Source organism: Martes martes (assembly GCF_963455335.1).
Source record: "Martes martes genome assembly, chromosome: 6".
Taxonomy (NCBI): domain Eukaryota; kingdom Metazoa; phylum Chordata; class Mammalia; order Carnivora; family Mustelidae; genus Martes; species Martes martes.
Window position 1 is genome coordinate 71,081,841 of NC_137893.1, and position 12,317 is coordinate 71,094,157.

Sequence of the window (12,317 nt, forward strand, 5' to 3'; positions counted from 1 at the left end):
ATTTTTTTCAGACCCTTATTTCAAAAGAATTGACCTGCATTCTTAGTACATAACACTATTCAGTTCTTACCAGTTTTGTAGCTTCATGTGCAAGACCTTTAGCTTCTTGGGCAATTTTCTCAGCTTCATCAATAGAGTCCTTAATATGGCTGTAGGCATTGAAGGCTGCAGTGGCATTGAAGGAGATGTTTTTAGCCTCATCAAGGATTCTGTTGGGATTACCCCCAAAAAAGAACATCAGAGCAGTTGGTACTCAAATGAAGAACATTCCACTTATAACCAATATGGCTTCCAAATGATCACAGCCAAGATCACTATGATTCCAAGTCATAATGAGGCAGCTAACTATTGTATTATAGTTTTCAGTTTAAACTCATATTCCTAAATAATTCAGCTATGAAATACTACCAACATATTTTTAAACACCCATAGTGTCCTTCAAAAATTTCTGCAACCACATGTGCAAGGCAACTGTGAGCAGGGAGATGAGCCTTTAGGTCATCTGTAAAGCACGCTGTATGTTTGAGAGCACCTATACCGTAGTACTGGAATGAACTTCACACAATCTCTTTAGGGGAGGTGTACTGCCCAGATGAAGACAAATGAATCTCAGAAAGTTAAATAGCTTGTCTCAGAGTACATGGCCAACACATCCTTGACTAAGGACCTGGAGCCTGCATCTGTGGACTTTTAGCGTACATGCTCAATTGGCAAAAGTTTACTATAAAATGAATTGTGCCTAAATTGTGGCCAGGGTCTTCAAACATCAATATTCTCCTTTGTATCAATGATATCGAGTCCTGGAATAGAACCTTTATACATGTTATATATTAAATAACAGATCTGAGGCAATCATTCTTGGGGTTTATAGGACTGATATTTATTATGACAATCCCAAAATTGCAGCGGAAGCATACCACTTATACCTAGAAGGTGATTTATAGGTCAAACACACTTTGCCCCTTGACCCTCCCTCCTCTGACCCATTAAGAGTCCCAGCTATAGTGAGCTGTTACTTCACAGGGGAATATGTAGTGTTTCCCTGGAATTTGAAAGAGAAAAAAAAAGACTTAAACGCTATTTATGGGACCACATTGTCAAAAGCCACTCTTTTAGCGATAGTTTTGATTTCATTAAAAATATAAAACTAGGATTTGAAGCAGAATGGGTGTTTATACATTATTATTTAAAGCGCTAATAAAGCAACCGTTGTGCTCTCTTTAATAAAGAACAGAAAATATTTTTTCTTAGTATAGCCCAGGGCTATGTTCCCTCCCTACCCAGCCTTATTTGAATCCACTTTTAACTCAGATTTTTGATGCTGCCTTCAGTGGCGCTTTGCCCAGACCCTCCTAATTAGGCTCTCCCACAGAAAGGCCATGTAGCTCGTATGTTCCTAATTAGAGAAATCAAGATTTGAAAGAAATGCTCTACCATTTCTGCTAATCACAACTTTTGGACAAGTGTCAAGATACACAGACATTTCCAACAACAAATGACATACCCATCAAGGACAGCAGATGAGTCATTCAACTGAGCCGCATGGCTCTCAGCCCGGGACACCTTCTCAGCCAGGTTCCTGTCCTTTATTTCCTGGGCAAGGTCATCAATTTTATCTTTAAGCTCTTCAGACATGGGTGGCAATTTAGTTTGAATGTCTTCAACATACTGATATATAAGAAGAGAGGGCATTTTAAGTAAGTGAATCCAAGCTTCCTCTCCGTTACTAATTTCTCTAGGAGATATAATTACACACACTTTTTTTTTTTTTATGAAACTTCAATTTTACTAATATAGCAAAAAGAGAATACAGAATAAAAGCTGTTATTTAATCAGAGAGATTAGGAAATACATGGAGCCAATTTACACCAAGAAGAACCTAACTATCTTCTTCTAAGAAAATTCTTCTTTGTAGGTATAAATGCATAAATGATAGTCATTAGAATTTTTTAGACCATATGTGTTTCTATTGCCATATAGTACAGTGTCTACTGCATTACGCACTGTACTGAAAGTCTGCTTACAGGTTTACATTTCTCTTTTAACCAATGTTATATAAATATTGAAGCAGATTTTAAGAGCTATCCTGGGAACAAGAAATGCCCTTCATCACTGTGGAGAAAAAATAAAGGTTTCTAGGAGTGTTGTGAGTACTCTCACACAGGCACTCATGTCTGTTGGGAGAACAATGTGGAGTTTTAACTGTTGCCAAGAGCTCACACGGTCACAATGCTATCAAGCAGAAACGATCTGACACCCACAAGAAAAAAAAATAGTATTTGGTTATGTTGCTGAGATTTATCACTGCTTCCCACTTATGAAAGCTTATGTCATTATTATTTTCTTTTAACTTTGGCTTTTATGAAATACTCACATCTATGACTGAGTTGATTTCACCTGCAAGACGGTTGGCTTCATCAAGTATGTCATTGCCTTCTTTTAAAGTGTTCTCAGTTTGTTGTTTGCCACGTTCAATAGCCTCCTTCTTTTTCTGTAGTACAGTATGAACAAAACATCAAAATGCCCTTTGGATGAAACCCCATCCCACCCGGTATTCCTTCCTCCGACTTCCTTGAGGGGACTGAATACAGGATTTGCAAACAAGGCATGTTGGGTTGACGATGAGGCTGGATGAGAATGATATCAACTACCTGGCCGGTCCTTCAAGAATTATTTTATTTATAGGCCTATCTAGATACTTTCTTCCTCCCAGTGTGAAAAAGTCACCCAAGAGAAGAAAAGTTATGTGATGTTAGTTGAGGAATGAAGAACTATTTCTGAAGCAAGATGGACACCCATTTTAAACTCAAGTGTAAGTGCCAAATATAAATTCCTGAGCATGTGGTAGCACCCTGAATTACACTGGAACTAGACATTACATTCCAGAATCAAGGTCCAAATGAGTACTTTGTGAGCATAAACATAAGCAGATTTAGTCTAGGGGAGTTCTGTAAAAATTGGAAGAAGTGAGACTTTTAAGGGAACTTAAGGGAAGTGCTTTTCAAAAAAAGAGAAACGAACACATGGAAGAATAAATTTAATGGACTGTTCCATAAAAAGAGAGCAAGCTCTGATTTTTCCTTGATGCTGAGAGCTTATCTCTAAACTACATGGAACTCATTCCTAGCCTAGAAGGGTAAAATCAACAAGAGAGAAATATTGTTATTTTTCTTTTGGAGCATACCTTTGCCTCTTCTCTTGTTTTTTTTTTTCCCTTGGTACATTTCACTCATTCTCTCAATCACTTGTGCATTTAACAGCATCCATTTTAAACCACTGTCATTTTATGTTTTTATATAGATAATAATGTTAGTTTTATATTCATTTATATCTCAAGATGTGCCAGGTCATTTATCAGGTTTTCTCATTAAATTCTAAAATAACTCATCAGGTCCTGTGTTTACCACCTTTTCAAATAACAGGAAACTGAACAAATGATTTGCTCAAGGTCACACTAACTATGCAGTAGAGGTTTGGTCCCTGGTCTAGCTAATGATAAAGCCTGGGTCTTGGTGTATCAAAGCACGGTCTCTCCTATTATGAAAATCACTTGTCTTATTTGCGCTGGGACAGCACTGATTTCATACCTTCTTTTCCTGTCTCTTCACCAACCACCTCAATGCGCTATGAGCACACACATCTGGGTCTGACCTGTGACCCTCATGGTGGCAGTTCCCTCCCCCATGAGCTCTCCCCCAGTCCTTTGTCTTGTTTCTTCTTCCACACTCTGTGCCTGGTCACTTCTCTGACCACCTCTCTAAAATAGTAGTCATCCTCATCCCAATTATTTTCTACATGCTGCAGCACAGTGATTACAAACTAGATGCCTGCACTAGCCTGCCTGAGACCGCATCCCAGCTCTGCCCATCCACAAGCTATGCAAAACTGGGGCGAGTTATTTAGCTTGATGTAAAACGCTTAGTCTCTCCTTTCTCCAATGTGGCCCATTGACTAGCAGGAGCAGCAACACCTAGAAGGGTATTAGAAATACACGATCTGTCTTTTCAAGAACTACCAACTCAGAATCTACATTTTAACAAGAACTCTAGGTGATCACAGCAAAATCTAAGAACAGACTTAGAACACTGCCTAGCACACAGTAAGCACAACACAATTGCTAATTTATAATTACTTTATTTTGTTCTTTGTCTTAGCACTCATTTATCTGAATTCTATTCTACAGGGTGGCCACAAACTATAGAAACATAGATAACGTTATTTTATTTTTTCTGTGGATTGAACCATCTTGATTGCTTCTTCTGGGAGTTGCTGAAAGCACTGTTACTTGATGAAATCAGGGACACCAATTCATCCTAAGATGCATGTACAAGATAGGGACCAGTGGAAATGCACAGCCTGTTGAACTGTACATAACCGAAGAAGCATAACATACTGAATACACCATGCTATATCACTGAACATATCACTTAGTATGTATAGTAATCCATGCTCCAGACTTTATGTCCATATTATATACTTATTGGTCCAGTGACTCTCTCCCTCACTATAATATAAATGCCATAAAGACAGTCTATATGTATCACTGTACCTTCAGGAACTAGAAAAGTTTCCTCCATAAACATTTTTGAATGAATAAATGAAATTAGAGTCCATTCCTGGGACTTACTTGCACTGGTGACACTTGAATCATTCAGCTAGTCCCATCCCTGGCTAATTCAGAGCAAGTCTCACTATGCCGTTCTTACTCATGGACAACACAGGTGGAGGTACTCCTGGTGTTGCTGTTTACAAGTCGTATCTTATCTTCCAGGGGTCTAAAATTCTTTTCCCTAACTATCAATTTTAGCCCCTAGCTTTTATATGAACTGATTTAAAGTCATGCTATATTCTGACACTTGATAATCTTTTCAACTTGACTTGTTTGTATTATGAATCAAGCTAATTTAAAATGCTGTACCAATCGGAGGGCGAGAATATTTCCACACATATGTTAGGTGAAGAGCTATACCCATTCTGATTTCAATTATGTCGTGAATGAGAATCTTCCTAAAAGCTCTATTTGAGTCACTTTAGGGAACCAACTGTGATGCAAAGGTAAAAATGTGTCCTTTATCATCCTAAAGCAGAAATGATAATCCAGAGACTAGGGAGGTTTCAGAGGAGGCTAATTTTCAAATTAGACACTAATGGAATCTAGCTCCGCACTACTTGGAGCTCCCAAATATTAATGAAAGTATTCATGAAACTTTTTGTTTTTCTTTATGGCACTTTATTCACTGGAAAAAAATTCTGTTCTGTCTTTGTGCCAGACACTATTCTTGGCCCTGAGGGTACAGTGGGCAGGAAAGAAGTGTTCCTCATGGCTTGCCTGGAGGAGGGAGTAAATGAATGAGTAAATTAATATAATAATATTTTTAAAATAATTCTGAGTGCCACAAAAGTAAATAAAGAGAGGGAATAGATAGAGAATGATTTAAGATAAGAAATACCTAAGGTAGGAAGCTTCAAGGAACAAAAAGGGAGCCCATGGATAAAGGGAATTCTTCTCCCAAAGTATGCTATAAGCATAACTATTAAGATTTTCCACTTAAGATCAAAGTTGATTATATTTCTACTTTTAACTTCTAATCAGATCTTAATTCATTCCAGAGCTCTCTAAATCTAAAACCTTTCTGGGTGGGGTAGAAGGATTAAGAACACACAGAAGTTTATTTCCCTGCCTGTCTGGCAGCTAACTACTTTCTCTGAATCCTTTCTTTGGCAACCTACTGATGATCGATTTGGGGACTGACTCTTGAGCATATGTTACCTCACAAAACTGAATGGCTCATAATCTCAGGGTCCACCAGGTGCACAGTCCCCTCTACCCTCTCTGCATCTCTGGAATTTCCCCTCTAAGCCCGTGCCCCTCTGGAAGGCTGCATTCAAAGTCTTCTATAATCCAAATGCTATTTCCAGAGCTATCTTCTGGTACACACTTCCGGAGCTGGGCAATGAAATCTATGGCTCTCTTTGACATTTTGTAGGATCACCTTGCGCTTCCAGAGTTCTGCATTTAGGCTCATGTGACTCCAACATTTCTCTTAGTCACTGCTATGATGCCATCATTTTTGTGACCCTTTTGCAGATGCTCCTAGCCCATATTAATCACAGTATTATGTACTGTGAAAGGTTCAACTGCCTGAATTGTAAGGTATATGAGGCCAGGAATCATTCCTACTCAATGTCAAACATCATGGTTACCAACAGCACCTTGCTGTGATAGGTATGACAGATATTTAATATTACTACTGCCTACTTTCCTAACCTTATACCACACTATTTCCTAACACAAAACTAATTCTCCAGTCTATATAAAGCACTAACACATTTTCCAAAATGTAACTAATCCATGACCCCAATATTTCAATTGTTAATGATAGTTTCCAGGATAAGACCCAAATACCTTAACTTGATCTCAGAATGCACTTGGTCTTTCACGACTCAAGCTCTGGACCTTGTCTGTCTTCTCTGGCTCTCTATCCCTGATTTGTTCCCATGCAGTCTTCGTTCTAGTCCTATCAATCCACTGAATTTCCCCCCAAATGTCTTATGTTTTCTTTCCCTACCCCGCCATGTCTTTACAAATGGTTTTCCATATTTTGGGGATGTTCTTCTTTTTTCTACTTTAAGTAGTGCTTTTCCTTCAAGACTCAGCACATTTATCATATCCTCTGTGAAGCTCTCCTTAACCCATGGGTGATTTAAGTTCCCTTCCTTTGCTTACCTCTATGATAATTACTGTAGCGCATAAACAGTGACTTACTTATGTGGACCTCTCACTAAATACAAATCACCTGAAGCCATCAGAGATGGCGTCTTATTCTTTATATCACTGGCTCTCAAACTTAAGGCTACATCCGAATGTCTGGAGGGATTTTTAAAACACAAGTTGCTGGGCTCCACTCCCAGTTTCTGAGTTGGTAGGTTTGGGATGGAACTCGAGAATTTGCATTTTTAACAAGTTTCTAGTTGATGTTCACCTTACTGTTCTAAGGACCACACCATAAGGACCAGTCTTTGATATAATCAATTTTTGTGTTTGGCACATTTCTTGAACTTAGTAGGGGCTTAATAAGTCTTTTTAATTAAAAAAATGCTTATTTCCTTAAAATAAAAAAATGAATAACTTTTGAGCTGGGCCTTAACTATAGCACCTTCTTTATGAATATAGGCACAAGGCACTTATCTATTCAAAATACACTGTAACCATCATTTGACTGAATAATAAGCTGTATCATTTACTCTCAAACCAATATGCACAACGGATTAACCTATGGAGAGTTTTAGGATATGAACCCTGGACTACAGCCCAGACTAACCAACAGACACATTCCGTAGGAGCTCAGGGAACCTGCCTTTGAACACACTTTTCAGGTGATTCTCAGCTAGCTGGTCTACCAGGAATCTTGGTAAGCAACCTAATCAACCCTTGCAATCTTAAGTAAGCTGTGTCCTACTCATGGTCATTTAGTCAGTTTTTCCATTTACTCCAGTAAGCTTTTAACAAGCCTTTAGTTAAGCATGACACACAAAATGAAAATACAGAACGAACTGCTTAGGATCCATTGCAACACTGACTACATAAGCTCCAGGCATCTCTAGGGGCGCCCAAGAATGATGGCTCCTGATTTTAAACATCACTAAAAGGAAGGAGTAGCTGAAAGGACCATTTACTGAGCCACTATAACTCTTCTTGAAGTATTTCCCAAATGCTTATTATGCTTTCCACACAGGTAATTTTAATTTCTTAAACTGTTGCCATAAAATGGAGAGGTGCACCTCTGGGTAAGTTACACCACTGGTGTGTCACCGAGCAGGATGAATCATGCCGGTGCTGGGGACACGACGGTAGCCCAGCATCCTGCCTTACAAGATGGTACTTTTTCTTTAATATTTCCAGCATGTCAGTCAACTCCACACTGGTTAAGATTAGATACTTCAGTTAAGAAAAAAGTGAACCTCCTCAATCTTCCATCAGAATGACAAGGATAAATCCCAGAAGAGGGACTAGGAAAAAACACTTAAAAAAATTAACTCATCAGGGTGCCTGGGTGGTTCAGTCAGTTGAGCATCTGCCTTTGGCTCAGGTCATGATCTCAGGGTACTGGGATAGAGTTCCACATCCGGGTCTTTGCTCATCAGGGAGCCTGCTTCTCCCTCTCCCTCTGACCCTCCTCCCAGCTCATGCTTGCTCTCTCTTGCTCTCTGTGTCTCAAATAAATAAATAAATAAAATCTTTAATCTTTTACTTTTTAATCTAAAGGAAAATGGAAAGAAATGAGGAGATGAAAAGAAATCCAGATTTGTTCTATTCAACTGCCATTCAATAACATTTTTGAGCATAATAAATGCCAGAGAGTGTTCATTTATAGTTGAGGGTGAGATGACACACTAAAAGAGATAGAAGTCTGCTGCTGTTTTCAGATCTTTTGGGGTTAAACACTTTGAAAACAGCCAAGGTAGGTTTGTTCGGGGAGAGAAATTGTTGCTGTTGTTTCAATATCAAATACAGATTTTACCATCAAATGTGCTGAATTTACTCTTGGGAAAAGTGCTCAAGTATTAAGGACAGAAAGAAGGGAGAGAGGAAGAAAGGAAGATAAAGAAAGGGATGGAGGGAGGGAGGGAAGAAGAGAAGGAAGAATCTATTTTAGTTCCAGCCTCATCAGTTGTCTAAAAAAAGGCAGAAGTTGCCCATCATTTCTTGAAGAGAGAATTACCTCTTGTCTGTGAGGAAAAAGAGGGAAAAATCACTCAGACTTGATCTGTTCATGGTAGTCCCTTTTAAAATTTCATTTGCATAGAACACATTACAAAGAAAAAGAGAACCAAAATCTTCCCAAACACTGGACTCTCAATGTTTCAGATTCCATTAGGGAATACTTGGTACTTTTGTGACCGATGGCAGCTAGATATTTAAACAATGGTGTGTGGGCTACCAAATCATATGAGGTCAGTACTTGGAGACACCTTGGGTGTGCTCTAGCATAATGCACTCTTTGGGTAGCTTGAAGACTGAAGCTTTTCAGTTGCCTTGCCCAAGATGTATTTCTAGAAAGTGACAAGTTGTCATTAAGATCAAGGTCCCATTGTATCACACTGTCCTCAGAATCTTTAAGCTTTTGTTATCTAAATTTTATCTGATTCCATGGAAATGGTCATTGAATTTTCTTGAAAAAAAGATCATTACCTGTTCTGCTCTTTAGAAGACTCCTTTCAGAGGTGTTCTTGATTTGGGTAAATGTGTATCAACTTGACTAATCACCCATGTTCAGCCCCCAACCCTCTACCCCATCCCTACAGATTCAGGTGAGAATCCCTAAGACTCACCTCCAAAGCAGTCATGTTTTTCTGGTTGGCTGCAGATAAGCGATTAGCCTCTCTGATTTTCTCCATGGCTTCTCTCAACAGGTCCCAAGCATTATCAACTTTGTCTTTGTAGTCTGCCAATATCGTCTGGAGACCCTTCTCCATTTCCTCGTTTTTCCCTCGGGACTCTCCAAATAACTTCTTCACTTTCTTCAGAAGGCCTTCGGCAGCTCTGCAAGCAGCCCAGCCCAATAACAGACAATAAGCCCTTGTCACTGGCTCACGGTTTATTGGTATTAAAACTGTGTTACAAAAAGATGTTAGCATTCAAAGAACAGAAAAATAAGACAGTATTTAAAGTAGATTGACTATACTAAATCAAGATGAAAATGGATACCTGAAAAGTGGTAAGACCATTTAGAATTAATATTAAAGCACAAAAAAAAACACATTTAAAATGTATTAGTAATAAAGCATTTTCAATTTGAAAGAGTCACGTTTTTCTCATAATCTGACTGATAAAGTAAATTTTATGATCCACTTCACATACCCCTGCCCAAAAAAGCCCCCAGTGTCACCACAGTGATACATTTTCTCCATTACTTTGAATATAAGGTATGAACATTGATATATTTGTTTAGAAATTGTGAACAGAACCATTCTTGACGTGCTAATACAATATCATGTTGTTGATCTACTTTTCTTTTTTCTTTCAGCTGAGTGATCTGGGAGTTTCCTGATTTTAACTTAATGGTTTTCCTAAAGTGATAATATTCTGAGCCTTTAAAAAAAGACCAAACACTTGGATAACAGTACTTCTCAAGCTAACCGGCATCACAATCCCCAACACACTTGCCAAAACAGATTGCTTGGCCCCATCCCCAAATCTCTGGATTCGGTAGGTCTGGGGTGGAGTTTAATAACTTGTATGTCTAGGGGCACCTGGATGGTTCAGTGAGTCAAGTGCCTGCCTTTGGCTGGGTCATGATCCCAGCACCCCGGGATCGAGCCCCACATCTGGCTCCCTGCTCACAGGAAAGGCTGCTTCTCCTCCTCCCTCTTCCTGCTGCTCCTCCTGCTATTCTCTCTCTCTCTCTCTCTCTCAAACAAAGAAATAAAATCTTTATAAAAATAATTTATATGTGTAACAAGTTCTCAAGTGTTGCTGATACTATTCATAATATATATAATATAATATTTAAGTATTAATATCATCACTTTGAAGTTAGGTGACTAGAAAAGTAAACAGCTATTTTTTTATTGAACGTATGGTCACATAATTCATCTGCATTAGTAAAATCGCAATTATTATTCCCAATCTCAAATGTTCAATCCTAAATTCAAAGTAGTAGGCATTTATTATTTGATGACTCTTCTATTCAGCATTTCCTAAAATGACAAAATGCACAAAATGGATTGCTAAATTCACAACTTTATTTATCCAGAGATATTTTCATTAAAACAACAACAACAAAAAACTATTGATGGTTTAGAAGTCCCTAATGCAAGCAATTAATAAAGCAAGTCCTAGTTATGGAAGGGATAGCACCAGAAAAGAACATTTATTTAATTGTTTAAATATAGGAAAACATGCTTTTAATCCATTTTAGAGCAAGATAAATAATAACTAAGTGAAAAATAATGAAGTCTCTTCTACTCATAAGTGTGATGAAAATTTTAGAAAACTGTTAGCAATCTGGAAAGCTCACTGTATCAAATGAAAAAATAATAAAGCATCTACTCACACTAACTCATCTTCAGCAACTTCCTTTTGTTTGTCTAGATTTTTCCTTCTCAGTTCTGCCATCATCTGATCAATCTCTTTCTGAAGCGCTTGCAAATTTCTCTCAAAGGCCTTGTCTTGAGTTCCGAGAGTTTCATTTAGTCTTACAGCTTTTTCATTTACAGCTGCAGGGGGTAAGACAAATTTTGTAAATTAGTAAACAAAAGTGCCACACGCAAAAATGGCAGTAAGCATCTGCTCTTCTCCACGATCTCCAAATGAAATGTAGTTTGCCACGGGTGTTCCTGCTGGGAACGGAGAGGTAGTTAATAACGATCCATAACAAACAGGGAAAGGTGACATATTTGTCCAATTATATTTCTTTTGTGGGGCACAGTAATTGAAGCATGGTGTTTCTATCTCACAAGGAAAAACATGCTAATAAAGAAATGGCCCAAACCTTCTTCAAGTAAGAGGTAAACAATGAGACACAAAGCACACCCCTCGGAAGATGAAAACACAAGGTCTGTGCTACTGCTAAGACACAATCATATTCAGTCAATTTGCAAATATCGAGCACAGAAAAACCTCTCAGTGATGAGGTCTCTGAAAACAAACCTGCCCTTGCTCTCCCACACCGTTCTGTTTAAAGGAATGAGGGAGGAAGCACTGGACTTGGGGTGAGGGTTATACATCAGCGCTCAAAGTTACCTTCTAGCCATAATATTCATTGTAAGAGTCTGTGTTTATTATGCGTTGAATAAAGAAAGCTTCAAACTGGGCTCTTCAGAATTTAAGGATTCTCTGGGTGCTTCTGGTATTCTACAAACAACATCTATTCTGTCAAGTATCTATCTGATAGGTTAGCATTCTGGGCAAGTTTCGTTTGAAAAAAGAATTCTATTTCAAATAAAAGTCAGAAAAACTGGTGAGTTGAAACATTTATGCAATTCTACCATTGGTTTTAGGCCAACTTCTCCAGAAGTGTGTTTTATGATGCATTAACTTAACAAGGTGAAGGGAGGTGTTTTCTCAAACTCTCGTGTGCTAATCCCTTATCTCTGTAATATGTGAATGTCCTTAGAATAAGGCCCTGCATAGGCCAAGAGACATTTTCTATTATTCCATGTTATATCCTAAGATGTCATTTAGGGCATAAGGAATACTGAAAATTCACTTCTACTCTTGGAGAAACTTTTCTGATTAGCGCTAGTTGGAGCTGTTCCAAGGGTAGTCATTCCAGGTTCCTTTAACAGGTGCACACTGGCTGAACAGAGCCGCC

General features: G+C 38.4%; 1 protein-coding gene across 2 annotated transcripts in view; it reads right to left on the reverse strand.

Moving 5' to 3' along the window:
- The window catches only part of LAMA2 (laminin subunit alpha 2), a gene marked incomplete at its 5' end in the record, with an annotated part of 635,124 nt that overhangs the window by 114,763 nt on the left and 508,044 nt on the right, over positions 1-12,317 (reverse strand). For both annotated transcript variants that reach the window (XM_080805462.1, XM_080805461.1), the window contains 5 exons: positions 71-209; positions 1,505-1,668; positions 2,375-2,491; positions 9,334-9,544; positions 11,058-11,220. In XM_080805462.1, coding sequence (XP_080661588.1) covers positions 71-209; positions 1,505-1,668; positions 2,375-2,491; positions 9,334-9,544; positions 11,058-11,220 — 794 coding nt within the window. The remainder of the gene's footprint in view (positions 1-70; positions 210-1,504; positions 1,669-2,374; positions 2,492-9,333; positions 9,545-11,057; positions 11,221-12,317) is intronic.